The sequence below is a fragment of the Danio aesculapii genome, chromosome 6 (assembly GCF_903798145.1).
Source record: "Danio aesculapii chromosome 6, fDanAes4.1, whole genome shotgun sequence".
In the NCBI taxonomy this organism is placed as follows: Eukaryota; Metazoa; Chordata; class Actinopteri; order Cypriniformes; family Danionidae; genus Danio; species Danio aesculapii.
Window position 1 is genome coordinate 3,287,886 of NC_079440.1, and position 24,778 is coordinate 3,312,663.

Below are 24,778 nucleotides of genomic sequence, written 5' to 3' on the forward strand. Positions count from 1 at the left end.
AGTCCCTTTTTTTAACTTTTCAATGTTAAAAGTTGCTGGAAGAAAGATCAAGATCCCATAATGCAATTCAAAAGCATTAATAAATAGTAAAAAATAAAAAGCATGAATCACAAAATATGGAAAACTGATCATTTACAGATCATTTTTACAGTGCAAGACTCAATTTAAATATGTGACTTGTTCAATGTTTCTGCAAAACACTGAAAACAAAAGTATAGACACTTTTCGTTGTGGTTTCGAAATTAAATGAACACTAGGAGGCGGTAAAACTATAACAACATTTGTCCTTTTCTCAAAAGATCATGATTAGAGGAGCAGATTATTGATAAATGACCTGATTTTGGTGTAGTTGTTTGCACAAAATTCAATGATTTGGTTGATCAAATGAACTTTTCTAGTCATCTCAACTTACGTCAATCAAACCAACAAAAATATTAAGCTCAACTTTGTAGAACTTAAAAGTCGGTCTGTCTTAAAAAAACCCCAGCTTACTTTCAGAGCGTCACAGATCACAGCATCGTCAATTAATTAGACAGAAAAAAGCGATAGGCTGCTAAGCGTTTTATGAGCCGATCAGATCATAAGATGATCAGCCCGGCCCAAAAAGTACGGTGGACAGTGGGAAACTGCCCAGTCTGCCAGATGGCCAGTCCCCCCCTGTACCTAAGCGAAGTGAAGATCAGGAGTGGCAGTTGTGGTTTATCGGGTTGTGTAGTGCGATCGCGAAGTGAGGTTAAGCCCTACCTGTGCACATGCCTGCCCTCTAGTCTATATTTTAACATTGAAGCATACCTGGATCAGGTTTTGAAAACACTTCCAATGAGCATGGGTTGCTTTCAATAAGCTATTGTTTGTAAATCTTAATTAACAATATTAATCACAAATGCCGCACAAATCATTAGCTTTTAAACCTTAATTACCTCTTTTGCCCAATACCTTGCCCAATATTTTACAGTATTATCTTAAGTAGTTAGTATAGTCTGTTTTAGGTTAATATATGTTAATTTAGATGATAGTTTCAGTATACAAACAATCAAATCATTATTATTATTATTAATAAAATAGAAATAGAATAGGATATCACCAATTCGAAAAACTGCAGATTAACTATATTTACAGCAGTACTGTCTACCTTACTCACACCTTAACTTATTTCTGATTTTGATTGATTAATGATAATTATTGCATTTAATAATTATTGTAAAAGGAGATATGCAAATTCAATTAAACATTTATAGGGCGACGCAGTGGCGAAGTAGGTAGTGCTGTCGCCTCACAGCAAGAAGGTCACGGGTTCGAGTCTCGGCTGGGTCAGTTGGCATTTCTGTGTGGAGTTTGCATGTTCTCCCTGCGTTCGTGTGGGTTTCCTCCGGGTGCTCCGGTTTCACCCACAGTCCAAAGACATGCAGTACAGGTAAATTGGGTAGGCTAAATTGTCTGTAGTGTATGAGTGAGTGTATGGATGTTCCCAGAGATTGGTTGTGGGTGGAAGGGCATCCGCTGCGTAAAATCGTGCTGGATAAGTTGGTGGTTCATTCCACTGTGGCAACCCCGGATTAATAAAGGGACTAAGTCGAAAAGAAAATGAATGAATAAACATTTATACTTAACCAGATATAGTTGCGGATCCGCTGGTGATCATGGCGTTCCGTCCCACTCCGAGACCCATTCCCATGGACATGGAGGTGCCCATGGTCCCGGTGCTGATTCCCCCGATGCTGTCGGCTCCCGAGGGCCCGAACTCGCCCTGGTCAAAGTGTGAGTTGTAGTGGATCCTGGGGAAGGTGCTGCTGGAGGACAGCTGATTGTTGAGGGGCATCAGGCAGTCGGGCGGCAGGCCTCCGGGACCCGGCGCTGGGGAGAAATGGTGCGGGTCCAGCGCTCCGTAATGATCCATGGCTGACGGTAAGAGGAACGGGGTGTGGGATGGCGGGTAGCCCAGGTGAGCAGGAGAGCGGGGCGGCTCGCAGTCGGACAGGTGACGGGTGCGCTGCGGGGTGAAGGCTTTCATGGCAGAACGGGGGAACGCCCCCCCACCCTAAACTTGGTGCATGAGCCCGCCGGGGAGAAACAGAAACCCTGCAGAGAAACAACAGAGAAGTGGATGGTAAAGGACAAATTAGGCCTCCATGATATTGATCAATGAAGTTCACATCTTTCTTAACACATCTCTATCTCTCTGGTCACACACTGCTTGTTTCTAATCCAAATATCTAAAAGTTCCTTAAATCAAGAAGTATTTTCTAGATATTCAAAAAGCAATGTTTTTAAGGAAACAATACGTCAAAATGAGGTGAGTTTTTCCTTAAAACAAGCAAAATAATCTGCCAATGGGCTGAGCAGAATAATCTTCCGTCAAATTATGTAGTTTACCCTATTGGCAGATTATTTTGCTTGTTTTAAGGAAAAACTCACTTCATTTTAACATTATTTCTCAAAAAAAGACATTATAATTAATGTTATTATTGTCTGTGCTGAGCACGCAGTATTCTTAAGGACACCTCTCACCCTGCTCACAGACTGTTTCTCTCCTGCCTTCCGGCAGGCGCTTCAGGCTCCCCCGGACAAAAACCAGCAGACTGAGGAACAGCTTTTTCCCCAGAGCTGTCTCCCTTCTGAACTCTGCCCCTCACTGACTCTTTTGCCCCCCCCAATACACCCCCACACTCCTCTAACTTATACTCCTCTAAATCACTGCACTATTTAACATTTGCACATTTAAAGTTTGCACATATTCATTGCACTGATTCACTTATCTGAACTGTACACACCCACTGCACATGGACATTTGTAATTATGTTTATCTATCTGCCACTCCTGATTATTAATAGCATCCTGTACGTATATCCATTTATTGTAAATCTGTTCATAGCTAATACAACCTGTATGTAATGTTCATAGTACATCCATCTGTAAATATTACCATAGTTTTTCTATAACTGCACTTTATAACTTATACCTTTATCCTGCACTTGCTGCTATTGCACTGCTGGTTAGATCGAAACTGCATTTCGTTGCCTTGTACTTGTACATGTGTAATGACAATAAAGTTAAATCTAATCTATTATACATTATTTTGTACTTACTTCTTGATTTAAGAGTCTTTAGATATTTGGACTAGAAACAATCGCACTGAAGTGCTTGAATGCCCAGACCGACCTGCTCAAAACTCCTGCAAAACCAGCAGACCGAAAGAGCAGCCAAAACCAGACACACACAGAGAAAAGTGGAGAAACGTGACGGCTGAAGCAGATCTGCACATCAGCAGGACACGCAAACAACACCACCACCACAGAAGAGGAGACACACTGACACTGCCATTATTTCAGCTCTGAGGAGTCAAAAACAACCACAGGAGCCTGCAGATCAACACAAGTGGACGAGCATTCAAGAAAAACTAATTAAATCTATGAAGACAACAGCAAAAATCAGCTCAGCATCAAAAACACCAGCTGCTACTGCAAAACGCACAAGATTAAACGGCAAAAAACAAACCAATAAAAACCTGTTGCATATATTAATCAAAGATGAGACGTCATGTCAAATATACACTGCAAAAAATGCATTACTTCAATTTTTTGTATTGTTTCTAGTCAAAATTATCTAAAGCATTATCTAAACACGCGAAAATATAGTCTTGTTTTCAGAAATAAATAATATGTCAAAATTAAGTACGTTTTTCCTACAAAATAATCTGGGGTCAACAAAATAATCTAAACAATCGAATTGAATAATCCAAATGAAAAACCGGATTATTTTTCTTACCGTATTTGCACATCAATTTTGCTTGTTTTTCAGGAAAAAAAACTTGCTTAATTTTCATTCATTCATTAATTTATTCATTCATTCGCTCGAACCAGCGTCCTTCTTGCTGTGAGGCGATTGTGCTCACTAATAGAGATGATCCATATTATACAATAATGATTCAACATGTTAATACATTCATTCAATCATTTTCTTTTTTAGCTCAGTCCCTTTATTAATCAGGGGTCACCACAGCGGAATGAACCGCCAACTTATCCGGCATAAGTTTCACGCAGTGGATGCCCTTCCAGCTGCAACCCATCACTGGGAAACACCCACACACTCTCATTCACACACATACACTATGTAAAATTTCAGTTTATTCAATTCCCCTGTAGCACATGTGTTTGGACTGTGGGGGAAACCGGAGAACCCGGAAGAAACCCATCTGAACACGGGGAGAACATGCAAACTCCACACAGAAATGCCATCTGACTCAGCCAGGGCTCAAACCAGAGACCTTCTTGCTGTGAGGTGACATCGCTTCCCACTGCACCGCCTCAGTTTGAATGATGCTAAACTATTTTTTGTTAACATGTAAAAGCACATATAGTGTTAAAATAATATAGTACATTTAATATAGTATTAAAAATATGTGCAACAAAAACACCTCAACATGAAAACATAAGCTGTTTACAGCAAAATACATATATATATACACATATATATATACATCCATATATATATACCTATACATCCATATATATACCTATACATCCATATATATACATCCATATATATATACATATACATCCATACATATATACATATACATCCATACATATATATATATATATATATATATATATATATATATATATATATATATATATATATACACATATATACCTATACATCCATATATATACCTATACATCCATATATATATACATCCATATATATATATATATATATATATATATATATATATATATATATATATATATATATATATATATATATATATATATATATATATATATACATCCATATATATATACATATACATCTATATATATACCTATACATCCATATATATATATATATATATATATATATATATATATATATATATATATATATATATATATATATATATATATATATATATATATATATATATATATAATGCATTTTATACACTCTAAAAATGCTGTATTTTCAACCCAATTTTGGTTAAAATGGACAAAACCTCTCACCGGGTTATGTTTTTTATTTTTTTTAAATGTTTGTAGGACCAAATATAACCCAACATTTGGGTTTGTCCATATTTCACCCAACACTGATTCAAATAACCCATAATTTTTAAGAGTTTAGTAAGCATATTATATGAAAAAAGCACTTTAGTGTTTAAAATAAAATACAGGAACACTCAGTGAATTAGATATATATTGCAATAATGAAGCAACATACTTAATCTAAACTGTACTTATGATTAAACAAATAAAATATATATATACACCTAATTTGATTAAGAAGCATTTTAAAGAAGAAACAATACTACATTTAATTACAGTTTAGATCTCAACTCTTAATTCTCAAGTCAGAATTGTTAAAAAAATGAAAAGTTAAAACTAGCAAAAAAAATAAATGCTTATAGTAAATCAAATAGATTATTCAACACCGTCTGGAAGTTATTATTGCCCTAAAAAGAGTGCAAATCTAGTCTCCTGTGTCTTGAGCTGAAAGATAACCTGTGCATTTGTGATCATGTGTTTCTCCATCTGCTCCAGTGTAATAAACTCTGAGTGAGTGTGATGCGGCTGTCAAACACACACACACACACACACACACGCACACACACACACACACACACACACACACACACACACACACACACCGCTGTTCACTGGAGAATTAAAGCAGCATCTACACACACACTGTTAGTGTGAATGTTTAACTTCAGTGTACAGGCCAGATTTACCAGACTTGTTGGTTGAGCTTCACCATCTGTTGTGGAGTGTGTTTAGCACAGGTGGGCTCTGAGACACAGACACACACATACAAACGAAGAATGATAACACGACTGCAAACACTGCGGCTCACTCATTCTGACAGCAGGGGGTGCCAACAGGCTAAATATACTGCTGGACCACCAAAGTCAAACACACAGTAATAATAATAAAGACAAGAGTCACATATGTATTAAAGCAGGCATGTCCAAGCTCGGTCCTGGAGGGCCGGTGTCCTGCAAAGTTTAGTTCCAACCCCAATCAGACACACCTGGGCTAGCTAATCAAGCACTTACTAGGCTTTCTAGAAACATCCGTGCAGGTGTGTTGAGGCAAGTTGGAGCTAAAATCTGCAGGACACCGGCCCTCCAGGACCGAGTTTGGACACCCCTGTATTAAAGGGACAGTTCACCTACTCTGAAAAAAAAAAAAAACACTTTTGGTGTGGTAAGATCTGATAAACTTACTGTTATAGTTTTTACATTTTAATATTAAATGACGAGGATAACTAGAATATCCTAAGTGAAATATTTACGCATTTACTTGATGTAATTACAGTTTTTTACAGACGCTAAGACACATTTCTGGTCACTTTTTTTTTACAACTCTTCATATAATTCTCCTCACCGACTTTCAGCTTGGCAAAGCAGTTCAGTTCACATTTAAAATAATGCACTACAACTACCAAAACACTTGATTCAGGGCTCAAATAAACTTATTCTTCCAGGACACTAGCATATGTTGACAGCCCATAAACACACTTTGTCACCCACAAAACAATGAGCTTAAACACTGACAACATGCAGCATTACACAGTGTTTTCTTGTGTAAAACAAGGTCACGTCTCTGTTTATAACTGCAGTATGTGTTACTGGAATGAATCAGACGTGATGCAGAATTCCTCAATATTTTATGTCAATTATTTTATTTTATTTTTTTCACTGAGTAATTCCAGAATACAAGAATTTGTCTACACACCATCCACTGATACAGATACAACAGTCAAGCTGCGGTCACACTGGGCTTTTCCTCCCCATAGACTTCCATTCATACACATGCGAATGCGTCAGACCGGAAACGCAAGGTCATGCGTCAAGTTTCGCAGTTTGCTGCGGTGCAAAGTTCAAGCTTGGTGAACTCTGACCTGCGAAATCGCATCACTTGACTGCGTGAGACCAATCGAGGATCAAAACAGGACCTCTCTGGACAGAGATTTAAAGCATGGAGCAATCACTCGCTTTTTTGTATGTCTAATCTTGTTTAATCCCGCCCCTTTTCACAGCGCCGCACGACAGAATTTCGCACACACAAACTCTAGGGTGACCGCAGCTTAATGCGAATCAGCGCGGTCTTCTCCATTTGGACACACGTTCTCATCCATATCAAATCTTATGTCATCTAGGGCAATACACCTAGGAAAGAATCTTCTGGCATGCCTGATCCGTCCCTGGCAATCTTCTTCCTCTTTCAGCCACTTCTCTATTTCTGGCTGGGTCCATGTTTACATCCCAACACAAACCTATTCAGCAGTCTTCTCCTTTTGTAATGAAATTGAAAGAGTAACGCCTGTGTAGTTGTTCATCTACACTCTCAGAAATAAAGGTACAGGAGCTGTCACTGGGGCAGTACCTTTCCAAAAGATACATATTTATACCCAAAGAGTCCACAATGGTACCTCAAAGGTGCATATTTGTACCCAAATGTACCTAAAAAGTACCTTTGATGTACCATTATGGACCCTTCAGGAACAAATATGTATCTTTTGAAAAGGTACTGCCCCAGTGACAGCTCCTGTACCTTTATTTCTGAGAGTGTACAATGACAATCAGCGGTGGCTGGTTAAACGGCATTATTAGATGTGAAATATGTTTCAATAAGATATTGCTGATGAATTTTGCTGTCTTATTCAGTTGTGCATGATGTTATTGTGTTGAACAGAAGTTGAACAGTTTTATAAACAGTATGTAAGCACGTGCTAAATGTCCTGAACGTACACAGATTGCAGTTGTTGTGTCTGAGTGAGAAAAGACTTGATCAAATTTGAGAGATGTAGTCATTGAGTGCATTTTGTGCCAAAACAATGATAATTGATCCTCGGTTTAGCCCACAGAGACTTCTGCTGTGCTCACTGTGTCAAGAGACTTGCAAAAGTGACCTGAGTATTGAGAAATGTGTCCTATAGCGTCTGTAAAAACTGTAATGAAACGAGTGGAAAAAGCTAAATATTAATATTCATTTGCTTGTATGTGTAATTTTACCACATTTTTGGTGCTGTAAAATCTAATAAATTTACTGTCGTCATTTTTAAATAATATTAAAGGTCAAGCATAACTAGTATTTCCTAAGCAAAATATTTAATATTTACACATTTACTTGATATAATAATTGAAAAGAGTGGGAGGAGCTACATACGAATATTCATTTACCTGTAATATTTTAATATTTTCTAACTGTTGCAAACCTGCGGCGACACAGTGGCTCAGTGGTTAGCACTGTGGCCTCACAGCAAGAGGGTTGCTAGTTCAAGCCCTGGCTGGGCCAGTTGGCGTTTCTGTGTGGAGTTTGCATGTTCTCCCCATGTTGGTGTGGGTTTCCCCCACAGTCCAAATGTAACGGAGGCCAGCTAGTAAGTGCTGTGCAGGTAAGAGGCCGACAGACGCTAGAGGCCATGGTCTTTAGCTTCATTGGTAGAGCACCCGACTCCCATGCGGAAGGTCGCCGGTTCGATACCAGCTGGGTGGGTGTGAGTTGGGTGGTGTAGGACTGGCGGGGTTACACAAACACATGCACTATAGGGGAAATGAAGAAACTAAATAGATTGTAGTGTGTGAGTGTATGGGTGTTTCCCAGTACTGGGTTGCAGTTGGAAGGGCATCCGCTGCATAAAACATGCTGGATAAGTTGGCGGATCATTCCACTGTGGCGACCCCTGATGAATAAAGGGACTAAGCCAAAGGAAAATCAATGAATGAATGTTGCAAACCTAATTAGATATTTTACATGTGTCAGGCTTTACAGGGTTAATTAAATTTTACTATCTTATATCAAGTACAATTTATTTGTCAGTAGTACTTGATATAAGACAACATTTACTCAATTTTATCAAGTAAAGAGTTTTATTTTTTCAGTGTAAAATATATATATATATATATATATATATATATATATATATATATATATATAAATATATATATAAGTGGTTCCAAATCTTTATGAATTTCTTATTTCTGATGAACACCAAAGAAGGTTTTTTGACAATGTTAGAAACCCGAAACTGTTGACTTCCATAGTTATAAAAACAAATACTATAAAAGGTAATGGTTACAGGTTTCTAACATTTTTCAAAATACCTTCTTTTGTGTTTGACAGAAGAAAGAAACTCAAACATGTTTGGATAATAAGTGAAGAGTGAGTAAATGACAGAATATCAGTTTTGGGTGAACTGTCCCTTTAAGAAGCATCAGTTTACCACATATAAAGTGAGTGCGAAATCAAAATTTGCAATGTTTATTTTTCTTCATTCATTCATTCATTCATTCATTCTCTTTTCGACTTAGTGCCTTTATTAATCAGGGGTTGCCACAGCAGAATGAACTGCCAACTTATCCAGCATATGTTTTATGCCCAGATTATTTATTCACATTAGGAATAATAATATCAGCTAGCATGTAGCTCAGTGGTTAGCACTGTCACCTCACAGCAAGATGATCCCTGGTTCGAGTCTCAGCTGGGCCAGTTGACGTTTCTGTGTGGAGTTTGCATGTTCTCCCGGTGTTGGTTTCCTCCGGGTGCTCCGGTTTCCCCCACAGTCCAAACACATGCGCTATAGGGGAATTGATACACTAAATTGGCCGTAGTGTACGAGTGTGAATGAGTGTGTATGGGTGTTTCCCAGTGCTACGTTGCAGCTGGAAAGGCATCCACTGTGTAAAACATATGCTGGATAAGTTGACGGTTCATTTCTCTGTGGCGACCCCTGATTAATAAAGCAACTAAGCTGAAGGAAAAGGAATGAATGAAGACCTTTAATCAAAATCTGAGCATGTGCTTCCAAGGCGGACCTTCTGTTGAAGTCCACTTGATGACTTCCATAACAGCTGCATAGGAAATATTCTTAACCCCGCCCCTCTTACCATTAGATTGTTATGATGTGAAAAGTAAGCCCCGCCCCCTACTCAATATTCCGTTTCAGTTGGAAGTACATCAGCATACTGAAATAAAAGTCTCTGCAACTTCCGGATCACTCTGACTTTAAAGAGATGTACAGTGACCCCATTATGTGTTTACACTCACGTCATCTTCACTCATTATATAATAAAGTGTCTGACTCAGTGTGTCTGAAATGCTGAAGGACGCTCTTCTTCATCATGTTTGAAGCCAACAAAAAGTGTTTTGCTGAACAAAAAGCTCTTTTTACACAGATCCTGATTACAGGTTGTGCAAATGACCCTGAAAACAGAAACACACACCTCCTCCATCTTCATCATCATCATTATCTGAAAGCATCAATTTGCCAGAGAAACATCTCAGTCAAACTGAGGAAAATCATCTGTTCACTTTACACACACACATATACATACACACACACACACACACACACACACACACACACACACACTGGTGTCAGGTAATGGTCAGAAACACACGTATCACCATCTCCTCAACGAAACAAATCAGATCTGCTGTGTTATATACATTTTCGTACACAATCATGGCAGCCGCAATGATAATTGAGCATCCAGAGCTGCGCTGCTGAAATGAGAGAGCGAGTGAGCAGTAACCCGTGCTGCTGTAAAGACACACACTCATTAACACACAGATCTGATCAGTGTATGGCAGCAGTAGGAACACAGTGTCAGAGACGGTCAAATCTGTTATTAGCTCATTATCTACTTCAAGTCAAGCGTTTCCTGCACGTGGACTAGAAATGTGTGTGTGTCCAAATAATACGTTTTTTCTTCTGCTCTGTGCAGGGCTGGATTAACCAATGGGCATTATGGGCACAGGGGCCCCCGCGAGGGGAGAAAAAAAGCTTATTTTATGGTGCTATTTAGGCTAGGTGCAAATAGCACACCTCGTGGGACAGAGACTAAAAGGCACCAAACAGCAGCGCAAGTGGCGTAGCTCGTAAAGCGCATGGCAATATCTTTTGACACAGTCGATCATGAAGCCGGTTCGAATCCTGCGTCTGATAAACACGTTTTTCTTACCCCCCCCCACTACATATTAGATTTTGCCTACTCTTCATCACGATGAAGACAAGTAGGAATCAACAGTGTAATATGGAGGACTCAGATTCATAGAACTGGATTGGAGCAATAATATCCAGCTGCAGGCCTCCAGAACCACACACGTTTCAGGCACACACAATCCAGCACACACGATCTAGGCAAACCATATATGGTTACGACGGATGTTAATGTTATTAACGTCTTCTCGGACATCGGCATCAATATATATTTATATATACTGTTAATAAATATTGTACACTATAAACAATAGTGTTTACTATTTCACAGAGATTGCGATCTAGACAGGCGAATGGAGCGTTGTTTCTGATCGCCATTCAATATAATAGACTGAACAGTTTTCTATCAGTCATCATAGAGTCAATATAGCAGATACTCGTTTGCTGGCCTTGCTGAACGATCTAAATTGGACAGGTTTAATTTACATAATGGATTCATTTATAATGAAGAAATGATAGCAAGTTAATATAGGCAATAATACATCTTTATAGCATATAGCATATATTAATATTTACTCAAGCGATTTAATAGTATTTATTTGCTTAATTTTCTAATAACTTTTTATTAATGATTTCCCAATTCCCACATTAAATACTATAGTAATTTACAGTACGCAATATATTGTTTTTAAACCATAGTACTGGTAATTTGTTGTAATTATAGTTGCAATTAACAGTTGCTACAGTTTAGCTAAATATAATAGTTTATAATCAGTCAAGATAATCAGTTTATAACTATATTATATATTGTTTAAATGATTAACTATAGTAAATATTTTTAATGTGACACAATATTGTTTGCCTTTATATTTTACAACAAAGCCAAGTATGATAATATTAAGATCCTAAATCAATTTATTACACTTAATACTACTATTAGATGGTCTGTTATGTTTTCTTTGTGTATGTGGACACGTGAATAAAGTCATAAATGTTTAACCAATTATTTTTATTTACATAATTTGAGTTCCAAAACGGCACAGATGTTAAAATGATTGTTACAATAGAATAATGATATAATTACTGAAATGGGAAACCATATTTGTGAAATTCAATAGGTGGCGATAATGCTCCTAAGGAGTTAGTTAGTTACCATATATGGTTTGCCTAGAATGTGTGCGCTAGATTGTGTGTGCCTGAAACGTGTGTGGTTCTGCGGGTCTGCAGCTGGATATATCTTGATTGCAGAGGTGTTATATCCAAATAATATGCATTACAAGTTTGTAGAAGTTATACATTAAAAATACCCTTAAATATAAATGTTTAGTACTGCTTCAGTGAACTTAAGTATATTACAATCCATTAATTTTCACTAGCTGTATTAGCATTCTTATTCCAAAGTGTGCTTTAAATGCTTTAAAAACAAGTTCAATCTTTGTAGACTAGAAATATATGTAGGGGGAGAGCGGTTATAGTTGAAACACAGGGAGAGTTGTAACACTACCAATTCCACAAATCAGGGATAAGATAGGGGTCATGTAACACTTTCAGGTTCCTCAGGTTAACTTAACAATCACACATGGAGATTTTCCAGTCAGTCTTGCAATCTCTTCTGAAGCTACAACAGAAAATCGAATTCTGAGGTAAGAAAGTAAAAAAAAAATAACAAGATAATATTTAGTTTAGTTTAGTGCCGTTGTAGATGATGTTGTATGAGTTATATCAGGTCAAATTGTAATTTCTCTAGTAAAGAATGGTGTATCAACCTCCTGCTAATTTCAAAGCACCATGCTAATACAATAGCTAAACAATGGGTGACAGTGGCGGGGTAGGTTGAAACACGTGTTTTTAATGTATGCAAACACTTACACACACATACATATGAATGTGCACAAACAAATGCACTTGTGCATGCACAGACAAACACAATATGCACATACACTTCCAATATTCACATATGTTTTATTGTTGCAGTCATTTATTTACAATAAAATTGTCATTGTGGCATATCCCTACTAAAAAAACAGCCTAAACCAGCCTAGGCTGGTTGGCTGGTTTTAGCTGGTTGACCAGGCTGGTTTTAGAGGGGTTTTGGCCACTTCCAGGCTGGTTTTTAGCCGTTTCCAGCCTGGTCTTAGCTGGTCAGGCTGGAAAATGACCAGCTAAAACAAGCTTAAACCAGCTTGACCAGCCTGGTTTTAGCTGGACATAGCTGGATTTGGCTGGGCTCCCAGCCTGTGTAGGCTGGTCAAGCTGGTTTTAGCCGATCATCTTCCAGCCTGACCAGCTGACCAGGCTGGAAATGGCTGAAAACCAGCCTGGAAGTGGCCAAAACCCCTCTAAAACCAGCCTGGTCAACCAGCTAAAACCAGTCAACCAGCCTAGGCTGGTTTAAGCTGTTTTTTCAGTAGGGATCACTTGTAGTATGCTTAGTTTTTGTGCATTTTGCCTACATGTTACAACTTACCCCAGTGTGTATGTTACAACCTATACCCTATAGTGGAGTAGGATATAAGAAATGACCACTTTGTATTTGTCATCAGCTCACAAAGTCTGTGATATAGTTTAGGAAATTTAACATGGATTTTCCTACCACTGCTATGCTGATGATACCCAGCTATACCTCTCTTTTCACCCTGATGATCCCTCGGTTCCAGCTCGCATTTCAGCCTGCCTGTCAGACATTTCACACTGGATGAAAGATCCTCATCTTAACCTCGCGAAAACGGAAATGCTTGAAGTTTCTGCCAACCCGACTCTACACCATAACTTTTCAATCCAGATGGATGGGGCAACCATCACTGCATCCAAAATGGTAAAAAGCCTTGGATGACCAACTAAACTTCTCTGAGCACATTTCTAGAACTGCTCGATCTTGCAGATTCGCACTCTACAACATCAGAAAGGTCCGACCCTTCCTATCTGAACATACAGCTCAACTCATTGTTCAAGCTCTTGTTCTCTCCAAACTGGACTATTGCAACTCTCTACTAGCCGGGCTTCCAGCTAACTCTATCAAACCTCTTCAGCTGCTTCAGAACGCAGCAGCACGAGTGGTCTTTGATGAACCCAAAAGAGCACATGTCACTCCGCTACTCACCCGTTTGCACTGGCTGCCAGTTGCTGCCCGCATCAAATTCAAAGCTCTGATGTTTGCTTACAAAGTGACCTCTGGCTTTGCTCCTTCGTATCTGCTCTCACTTCTGCAGATATATGTGCCCTCCAGAAACTTGCGTTCTGTGAATGAACGTCGCCTCGTTGTTCCATCCCAAAGAGGGAAGAAATCACTTTCCCGAACTCTCACATTCAATCTGCCCAGTTGGTGGAATGAACTCCCTAACTACATCAGAACAGCCGAGTCACTTGCTGTCTTCAAGAAACGACTAAAAACGCAACTGTTTAGTCTCCACTTTCCTTCCTAATCTTAACTGCCTCTCTGGCTATACCACTAACTGTACTCTCTCTCTCTCTCTCTCTCTCAAAAAAAAAAAATAAAACATTACTAATGTTTTGCTTCTTAGACTTTACACACCTGAAAGTTGTCTATAGCACTTGTTCACTGCTGCTCTTATAGTTGTGTAAATTGCTTCCTTGTCCTCATTTGTAAGTCACTTTGGATTAAAGCGTCTGCTAAATGACTAAATGTAAATGTAAATTGTTGACGTTTGTAGTAGACAAATGTGGGTACTTTGCCTAAAAGTTTCAGTCTTGTAGCTAAAAAAAAAGGTAGTTTTAGGTGCTAAAGAAAAATTGTGTTACAATCATCCCTGGTCTCCCCTACTGTATTTCATTTTTTTAAAAAATGTGGGCTATACACTATAGATGAAATTTTATTTAAAAATATTATATTAACTTATTTTCTAATTCAACTATAGGGGGGCCAACATTCAGCTTGATATGGGGCCGACGGGACATTGTGCCCAGGGGCCTCTAAATTCTTAATCCGGGCCTGGCTCTGTGGCAGGAGTTTGATGAACAGTGACTGCTTCAGTTAAATAGATAAATAAATAAATGCTGCGCTTCTAATTTGTCTTTTAATATCCAAGCAAAATGTCAAAATCAGCATGAAATCCTTTAATTGCTGCATCTGTGTGTGTGTGTGTGTCTACTTGCGCTTGTGTGTGTCTTTTTGTGTGTGTGCAATTGTATTTGTTTGTTTGTGTGTGTGGATATGCATGTGCGTATAAGTGTGTGCACTGTGCATGCATGTGTTTGTGTGTATAATATCCCTACAACAAGTATATTAGTCAATTTAGACCTTGTGGGGACATTTTTTAGTCTCCATGAAGAAATCAGCTCATAACTCGGAGAGACTGAAGTATTTTGGAAGTATAAAACTGCAGAGTGTTTGCTGTGAGGGTTGGGTTTAGGGCTAGATAATATACCGTCTACACTGCAGAAACATCATTACAGCTATGGAGAGTCCCCATAAAGATAGCTGTACTAGTGTGTGTGTGTTAGTATGTGTGCGTGTGTGTGTGTGTGACAGAGATGGAGAGAGGACAGAGAGAAAGAATATATTTGGAGCTGTGAAATAGGGCAAAAAGCAGCGCTGCAGAATGTAATTAGGACAAGGTTATTGTGAGACTTTCTCAGGGACACACACCGATACCACCCACACACACACACACACACTCATAATCACACACACACATACACAGAGAAACAATCGAACACACAGAGAAATGCATTTAAACAAATACACACATACACATACTTACTGAAACACACACACACACATTTACAGAGAAAACTCACATACACAGAGAAACAATCACGCACACACAAACAGAGATACACACTCTGGGGCTCTCGTAAACGCACATTTACACACAAACACACATGTACACAACACACGTAACCATATCCTCAATTACAGGAAAACAGACATGCACACATAACAATACACTATGTGTGTGTGTGTGTGTCTGCGTACATGTTTGCATGTGTGTGTGTGTGTTTCTGTGTGTGCCTGTTTGTGTACAGTATGTGTATATGTGTATGTCTATGCATGCATTTGTTTGGGTGTGTGTCTGTGTGTGTGTGTGTGTGTGTGTGTGTGCATGTTTCTGTGTGTGGCTGTGTGTGTACAGTATGAGTGTATGTGTGTGTGTCTGTGCATGTATTTATGTAAGTCTGTGCATGTGTGTGTGTGTTTGTGTGTGTTAGTATCTGTGCATGTTTATGATTTTTTTTGCATGTATGTGTGTGTGTGTGTGTGTGTGTGCATGTTTTTGTGTGTGGCTGTGTGTGTACAGTATGCGTGTGTGTGTCTGTGCATGCATTTGTTTGTGTGTGTGTCTGTGCATGTGTGTGTGTGTTTGTGTCTGTGCATGCATGCATTTGTGTGTGTGTGTGTGTGTGTGTGTGTGTGTACGCACTTATGTCTTTTGTGTGTGTGTGTGTGTGTGTGTGTGTGTGCGCACTTATGTCTTTTGTGTGTGTGTGTGTGTGTGTGCGCATGTGTGTGCGTGTTTCTGTGTCTGTATAGTATGTGTATATGTGTGTGTATAGTATGTGTACAAGTTGTTTGTGTTTGTGTCTGTGCATGTGTGTGTTTGTATGTGTGCACTTATGTATATTTTTGCATGTGTGTTTGTGCATGTATGCGTGTGTCTCTGTGTGTTTTTATGTGTGTGTGTGTGTGTGTGTGTGTGTGCACTTATGTATATTTTGTGTGTGTGTGTGTGTGTGTATGTATGTGTGTGCATGTGTGTTTGTGTCTGTGCATGCATTTGTTTGTGTGTGTGTCTGTGCATGTGTGTGTGTGTGTTTGTGTCTGTGCATGTGTGTGTTTGTATGTGTGCACTTATGTATATTTTTGCATATGTGTGTGTGCATGTATGCGTGTGTCTGTGTGTGTGTGTTTATGTGTGTGTCTGTGCACTTATGTATATTTTGTGTGTGTTTGTGTCTGTGCATGCATTTGTGTGTGTGCATGTGTGTGCACTTATGTCTTTTGTGTGTGTGTGTGTGTGTGTGCGGATGTGTGTGTGTTTCTGTGTCTGTATAGTATGTGTATATGTGTGTGTGTCTGTGCATGCAGTTGTTTGTGTGTGTGTCTGTGCATGTGTGTTTGTCTGTGTACACTTATGTAAATTTTTGCATCTGTGTGTGTGTGTGCACTTATGTATATTTTGTTTGTGTGAGTGTGTGTATGTGTGTGTGTGTGTGTGTGTGTGTGTGTGTGTGTGTGTGTGTGTGTGTGCGTGTTTCTGTATGTGTATATGTGTGTGCATCTGTGCATGTGTGTGTGTTTGTGTCTGTGCATGTGTGTGTTTGTGTCTGTGCATGCATTTGTTTGTGTGTGTGTCTGTGCATGTGTGTGTGTGTGTGTTTGTGTCTGTGCATGTGTGTGTTTGTATGTGTGCACTTATGTATATTTTTGCATATGTGTGTGTGCATGTATGCGTGTGTGTGTGTGTGTGTGTGTGTGTGTGTGTGTGTGCGTGCTTGCATGTGTTTTTGTGTGAGCGTATGTGCGTTTGTGTGTGTATGTGCATGTATGTGTGTGTGTGTGTATTTTGTACATAATCAGTTATAATTATTGATCAAGTTTTCTTTTACAAGTAAAACCCAAAAACAAGCACTAGTAAAATACAGACTCAAATCTCACACCGCAAAGTCAAAAACGATTAATTAGCAATGAGAAAGATGCAAAACTAAAATAAACGTGATGCTATCTGATGCAACAGTAACAACAACAAACAAAAAAGGTTGAAAAGAAAACATATTAAGCCAAAAACTAAACCTGCAGTGCAGCATTCATCATTTTCCTGATTTGTTAGCAGAAACCGCTTTATACTGAAAGCCAAACTCTCCGAAAACACACCGATTTACTGTCAAACTAAAACATGCTTACTTTTAATCAGCTGCAGCTCAGTCTGAATTACTAACATTTTACAGAAAGAGCCGAACGAAGACCATCTTATATGAGCAGCTGAACAAAAAGCTGATTTATTTCTCAAGTGTTTAATAATGTAATCCGATACAAGGTCAAAGCAATTATTTCATTGAGATAATAATGAGCTCTCTCACAGAGGCCGTGTTTGCATAATGTGCTCGCTGTGGAAATGAAGAAGGAGCATCTGAATTTTAAAGTCCAAATGTAAGGTTTTAATGCAATCGGTGTGCGATGGAGCGTTTGACATCAGCTGAAAACACAAGGCTCAGGTGAACACAGAGGACGAGAGGGGGAACTTTACACCCAGAGAAGCTAACAGTTGACACAATATGGACAGTGATTTAAATGCTTTATATTTTTGTGTTAGTTTTCAATAGTGTTATTTAAACGCACTAAAACAATATACATTTACTTGATTGGCAAAGCACATACAACTGCTAAAATGACGAACAATTAAAATACAACAATTTTTAAAAAATAAAATAAAATAAAACAAAATGAAACATTAAATTAAATTAAAACACACTAACAAACAAATAAAAAAAATTAATTAATTAATTTAAAACTGCTAAAAAGATGAACAATTAAATTGTCAACTAAATGAAAAAAATTATTAAAATTAAAAATATATAATAAATTAAAACAAACTAACAAACAAATTAATAATTTAATAAATTAATTTAGATGTTTAAAACAGCTAAAAAGATGAACAATTAAATATACAACTAAACTTTGTAAAAATTTAAATAAATTAAATTAAATTAAAACTAAATAACAAATCAATAAAATAATTAATTAATTTAGATATTTAAAACTGCTAAAAGATGAACAATTAAATTTTCAACTAAATTAAAAAAATATAAAATTAAATAAAATAAAAAATATATATTAAATTAAAACAAACTAACAAACAAATAAATAATTTAATAAATTAATTTAGATGTTTAAAACAGCTAAAATGATGAACTATTAAATATACAACTAAACTTTGTAAAAATTAAAATAAGTTTAATTAAATTAAATTAAAACTAACTAACAAACAGACAAATGAACAAATAATTATTTTACATATTTAAAGCTGCTAAAAAGATGAACAATTAAATATACAACAAATTTTTAAAATATAAAATAAAAAATAATAAATAAATAAATAAATAAATAAATAAATAAATAAATAAATAAATAAATAATAAAATAAATAAATAAATAAATAAAATAAAATCCACGTTACAAATAAAGAAATTAATTAATTAATTTAGATATTTAAAACTACTAAAAAGATGAACAATTAAATATACAGCTAAACCTTTTAAAAATAAAAATAAACAGTTAACTAAAATAAAAAAATAAAATAAAAATAAAATGAAATAAAAACAAACTAACCAACAAATAAATAAATAAATAAATGTACATATTTAAAACTGCTTAAAAGATAAACTATTAAATATACAATAAAATAAAATGAAAAGCAAACTAACAAATATATATACATTATTTAATAAAAAAATATATAATAATAATAATAATAATAATAATAATAATAATAATAATAATAATAATGACAATAACAATAATAATAACAACAACAACAACAACAATAATAATAATAATAATAATAATAATAATAACAATAACAACAACAACAACAACAACAACAACAACAATAATAATAATAATAATAATAATAATAATAGTAATAATAATAATAACAACAACAACAACAACAACAACAACAACAACAACAACAATAATAATAATAATAATAATAATAATAATAATAATAAAAATAATAATAATAATTATAATAATCTGCCAATTGGGGTCAGAAAAGATCAATAAAATCAGTTCACAAAAATTAAGTCAATTCATTATATATATTATAATTCATTATATATATCATATATTATCATATTTTTGTTAAGTTGTTTTTATTGACTTTTTAAAAAACAAACAATACATTTATTAAGTATTTATGCTTGAATAAAAAGAAAACAGTTTAACTATGAATAATTTTTTATGAATTTTTTATGATTTTAAGCATAAAATGCTATTTATATAATTTTAGCTCTCTGAATGATCTTTTCCCCCCAAATAAACATTTTCCATGCATAATTTTATTTTAGTAAAAGTATATTGATTTAAGAACATTTTGCACTTAAAAATAAAACAAAAATACAGGGAAATGTAGAAAAACACACACATTTATATATAGCACTGTTAATATAGCACTGCATTTACACAAAAAGCCAAAGTAATAACCATGCTGCTATTTTACGGGTGTAGCTGACAAATAAAAAATTAAAATAAATAAAAAACACACTCACATTTGTAGGTCATCCTAACTCACTGCACCAAACCCAGCAGGTGAAACTTCCTGTTGAAACAACACACATTAAAATAAGTCATTAGCATATATGCAAAACAAACACAGCTCATTATTAATTCATGAGTCTGATGGTGGTACATCATTTAGAAATGACTGAACGGTTTCTAAAAATCAACACTGCTGCTGTCCTGGGACGCTTTGGATGTTTTATGGATGAATAATGGGAATACAATCCGTCCGCACAGAACAGTGTCATCATCTTTACCTGTTTATCTATGAGCTCACTGTCATGCATATTTAATACAACATCACAACGCCTTCAGGACATCCAGTTATATGAAGATACTCTGTAACACACACAGTATCCATGCTTATCTCTCTATAGAACAAAACAATATTAAAATACATGTGTGTTGCTTGTGTGTGTGTGTGTGTACGTGTGTGATTGCAGCTGGTCTTACTCAATTCCTAATTAATCCAATCCATCATCTCACAGACTTAATTATGTCACAGATGCAAAAATGATTACAAGGTCAATGTGACGATAAGAGACTCACACAACTGATGGGCCTTTGTCTGTTCACATTAGGGCGGAGCTATCACTCCATTAGGGCGGAGCTATCAGTCATTTAGGGCGGAGATCTCAATCTATCAGGGCGGATCTATCAGCCTTTAGGGTGGTGCTATCAGTTATTTAGGGCGGAGCTATCAGTCATTTTGGGGCGGAGTTATCAGTTATTTAGGGTGGAGATATTGGTTATTTAGGGTGGAGCTATTAGTAATTTAGGGTGGATCTATCAGTCATTTAGGGCAGAGCTATCAGTTATTTAGGGTGGATCTATCAGTCATTTAGGGTGGAGTTATTAGTAATTAAGGGTGAAGCAATCAGTCATTTAGGGCAGAACTGTCAGGTCATTAGGCAGGTGCTACCAGTCCTTTTGGGCGGAGTTATCAGTAATTTAGGGTGTAGCTATCAGTCTTTTAGGGCGGAGCTGTCCATCCATTAGGGTGGAGCTATCAGTCATTTAGGGTGGGGCTATTAGTCATTTAAGATGGAGCTATTCATGCATTCTGGGTGGAGCTATCAGTCAAATAGACTGGGGTTATCAGTCATTTAGGGCGGGGCTATCAGTCATTTAAAGCAGAGCTATCTATCCATTAGGGTGGAGCTATCAGTCATTTAGGGCTGGGCTATCAGTCATTTAGGGTGGAGCTATCAATAATTTAAGGCAGAGCTATCCATTCAATTAGGTGGATCTTTCAGTCATTTAGGGTGGAGCTATCAGTCATTTAAAGCAGAGCTATCCATCCATTAGGGCGGAGCTATCAGCCATGTAGGCTGGGGTTATCAGTCATTTAGGGGAGATGGGCTGTCACTCATTTAATGCGAAGCTATCCATTCGTTAGGGTGTAGCTATCAGTCATTTAGGGTGGGGTTATCAGTCATTTAGGGCAGGGCTATCAGTCATTTAAGGCGGAGCTATCCATTCATTAGGGTGGAGCTATTAATCATTTAGGGTGGGGCAATCAGTCATTTAGGGCAGGGCTATCAGTCATTTAAGGCGGAGCTATCCATTCATTAGGGTGGAGCTATTAGTCATTTAGGGTGGGGCAATCAGTCATTTAGGGCAGGGCTATCAGTCATTTAAGGCGGAGCTATCCATTCATTAGGGTGGAGCTATTAGTCATTTAGGGTGGGGCAATCAGTCATTTAATGCAGAGCTATTAGTCATTTGGGGTGGAGCTATCAGTCATTTAAGGCAAGGCTCTCCATCATTTAGGGTGGAGCTATCAGTAATTTGGGGTGGAGCAACCAGTCTATTAGGAAGGAGCTATTATTTAGGATTGAGATATCCATTCATTAAGGCGGAGCTCTCAGTCAAAAGTACTATCAGTTGTTTAGGGCAGTACTATCAGTCATTTAAGGTGGTACTATCAGTCCTTTGGGGCGGGGATATCAGTCCATTAGGGTGGAGCTATCAGTCATTTAGGGTGGAGCTGTAGGTCCTTTAGGGCAGGACTATCAGGGTGGGTCTCTTTTCTGCCCTCCTTTCATCCATTCATCAATCTTCTTTCATTTTGTTAGCAATGACCATCTTCCAATGAGCCAATTGGCCCTGAAGGACAAAACCATGCACCACCCTACATTTTGTTTTCTCGTTTCAGGAGTATTTCATGTGGATGTACGTCAAGATGTAAAAACGACAATCTTAGCTTCCATTTCATGCTGACTTTAACATTTGACTATTTGGTAATCATACGCTGTTAGTTTATAATGTCACATCGCCATCTACTGGCCAGAATACAGCGGTTCACAGATCTGTGTGAGCGGGGAACACTTTCACAACTTTTTAAAATGTTTTTGTTTTCAGTACACTGTGCAAATGTACCCTAATGCTCAAACACTTTTGAGACGCTCATGTACTAAAGGAAATACCTTTGCATTTTTAAAGTAACCCATTACTAACATTTTAATGAACTGAGTTTGTGGCACATTTTGGCTGAAAGCGCCGCTCGGGAACTGCTGAACGGTGCTGCAGTGTGTGTTCGGTGTCTCTGCAATACAGAACGACTTTTTAAGGCCACACTGTACGACAGCAGCAAGAACAAATTGCATTCATATATTGAATATTTATTTTTGCATTAAAATTCCATGTCAATTCCATGTAGGCGCTCTGAGCTTTCCACGAACAGCCACAGAAGGAATCTTTGAAAGCATCACACATTATGTCCATGTACTACATCTGAATATTTCAGGGCGGTTGTCACATCCTTTTAAGGAGTCTAAAAAGACGTGATTTTTTTTTAAAGCACAGTGGCCTGTTTCACTTATACTGAGCACTTACAAACCATTTGGCTTGAGCTCAATGATTCTAGTGTAATAAAAGAGAGCTGTGCTTTATACTGAATGAAATCAACTACAAACAAGACTCAAAGAGATGTCAGACTCCTCCACCTTCTGCTCCTCTAATTGGTGCTTGAGTTTTTCAGAAACTGTAGCACTTCCATTTCTTTCTATAAGCAGAATAAATGAAGCAATACAGAGGAATTGTATTAGGGGTGCAATTGATTTCACTGCAAATTGATTACTGTTTAATTAAATTACTTATCCACTGAAAAAGTAAAGTAAGGGATTATTTTTTAAAAAAGGAACTTAATTATGGTTATTATTATAATTCACTTGGCTTAAATACTGCAAACTAATTCAACAATAAATGACTTCAGAGATGTAGTGGAATAGTTTTTTTGTTGGACAAATATATTGTGTATCTTTACTGTAAAATATACAGTAATTTTCACAATTCAACTTTAAATTACAGTAACATACCGCAAAACTGTCCTACAGTAAAATACAGCTCATATTACAGTTCAGTTTGACAGCAACTTACTGTAAATCAATTATAGCAAAAATACTGTATTTACATTTACAGCACCATTTCCCTTGCTGTGTATTTACAGCATTGTATATCTTTTCTGTAAAATATACAGTAATTTTCACAATGCAAACTTTAAATTACAGTAACATACCGCATAACTGTCCTACAGTAAAATCCAGTTTATATCACAGTTCCGTTTGCCAATTACTCACTGTAAATCAATTATAGCAAAAATACTATATTTACATTTACAGCATTATTTACCTTGCTATGCATTTACAGTATTGTATATTTGTACTGTAAAATACAGTATTTTTCTAAATGTAACTTTAACAAACAGAACATTTACAGCCCCATTTACAGTATATGTGTTTACAGTACTGTATATCTTTATGGTAAATTACAGTAATATTCACAATACAACTTTAAAATACAGTAAAGCTACGGTCACACCGGGCTTTGTGTGTGCGAAATTCTGTTGTGCGGCGCTGCGAAAAGGGGCGGGATTAAACAAGATGATTAGACATTTAAAAACGCGAGCGATTAAAAATGCGAGCGTAAATGTTTTACATTTCTGTCCAGAGAGGTCTTGTTTTGATCCTCGATTGATCTCACGCAGTCAAGTGATGCGATTTCGCAGGTTAGAGTTCACCAAGCTTGAACTTTGCACCGCAGCGACATGCGAAACGTGACGCATGACCTTGCGTTTCCGATCTGACGCATTTGTGTGCGGATGAATAGAAGTCTATGGGAAGAAAAGTCAAGTGTGACCGCAGCTTAACACTGCATAACAGTTCTACAGTAAAATTCAGTTCATATTACAGTTAAATACTGTGTAATTTACAAAAATCATTAACAGTGTAATATGGAAGCATTCTTCAGTACATCATCTTCTATAACATAAACAGAAGAATTCAACTCAAACAGGCTTGCAATGAAATGAGTGGAAATTTAATTTTTGGGTGAACTACACTCAAAAAATCACGTATGGTTTTTGTTCAAACTACTTCTTTAAAATGAGCTGAATTAACAAAATTCTCGAGTTTTTTTTAGGGACAACCTAATTGTTTTATGTTCAATCCACTTAGATTTGTCAAAAGTAATAAGTTAACTTAATTCAGACATGTTTTCCCAACACAAATCGATTAAGTAAACTCATTCATTTTCTTTTCGGCTTAGTCCCTTCATTAATCAGAGGTCGCCACAGCGGAATGAACCGCCAATTTT

The 24,778-nt window shown here is 36.8% G+C and overlaps 1 protein-coding gene across 1 annotated transcript in view; it reads right to left on the reverse strand.

Moving 5' to 3' along the window:
* dlgap4b (discs, large (Drosophila) homolog-associated protein 4b) overlaps window positions 1-24,778 on the reverse strand; it is a 192,551-nt gene that overhangs the window by 55,892 nt on the left and 111,881 nt on the right. The window contains exons 2-3 of the mRNA XM_056459339.1: window positions 20,173-20,222; window positions 1,612-2,079 (exon numbers count right to left, since the gene is read on the reverse strand). Coding sequence (XP_056315314.1) covers window positions 1,612-2,011 — 400 coding nt within the window. The 5' untranslated portion in view covers window positions 2,012-2,079; window positions 20,173-20,222. The remainder of the gene's footprint in view (window positions 1-1,611; window positions 2,080-20,172; window positions 20,223-24,778) is intronic.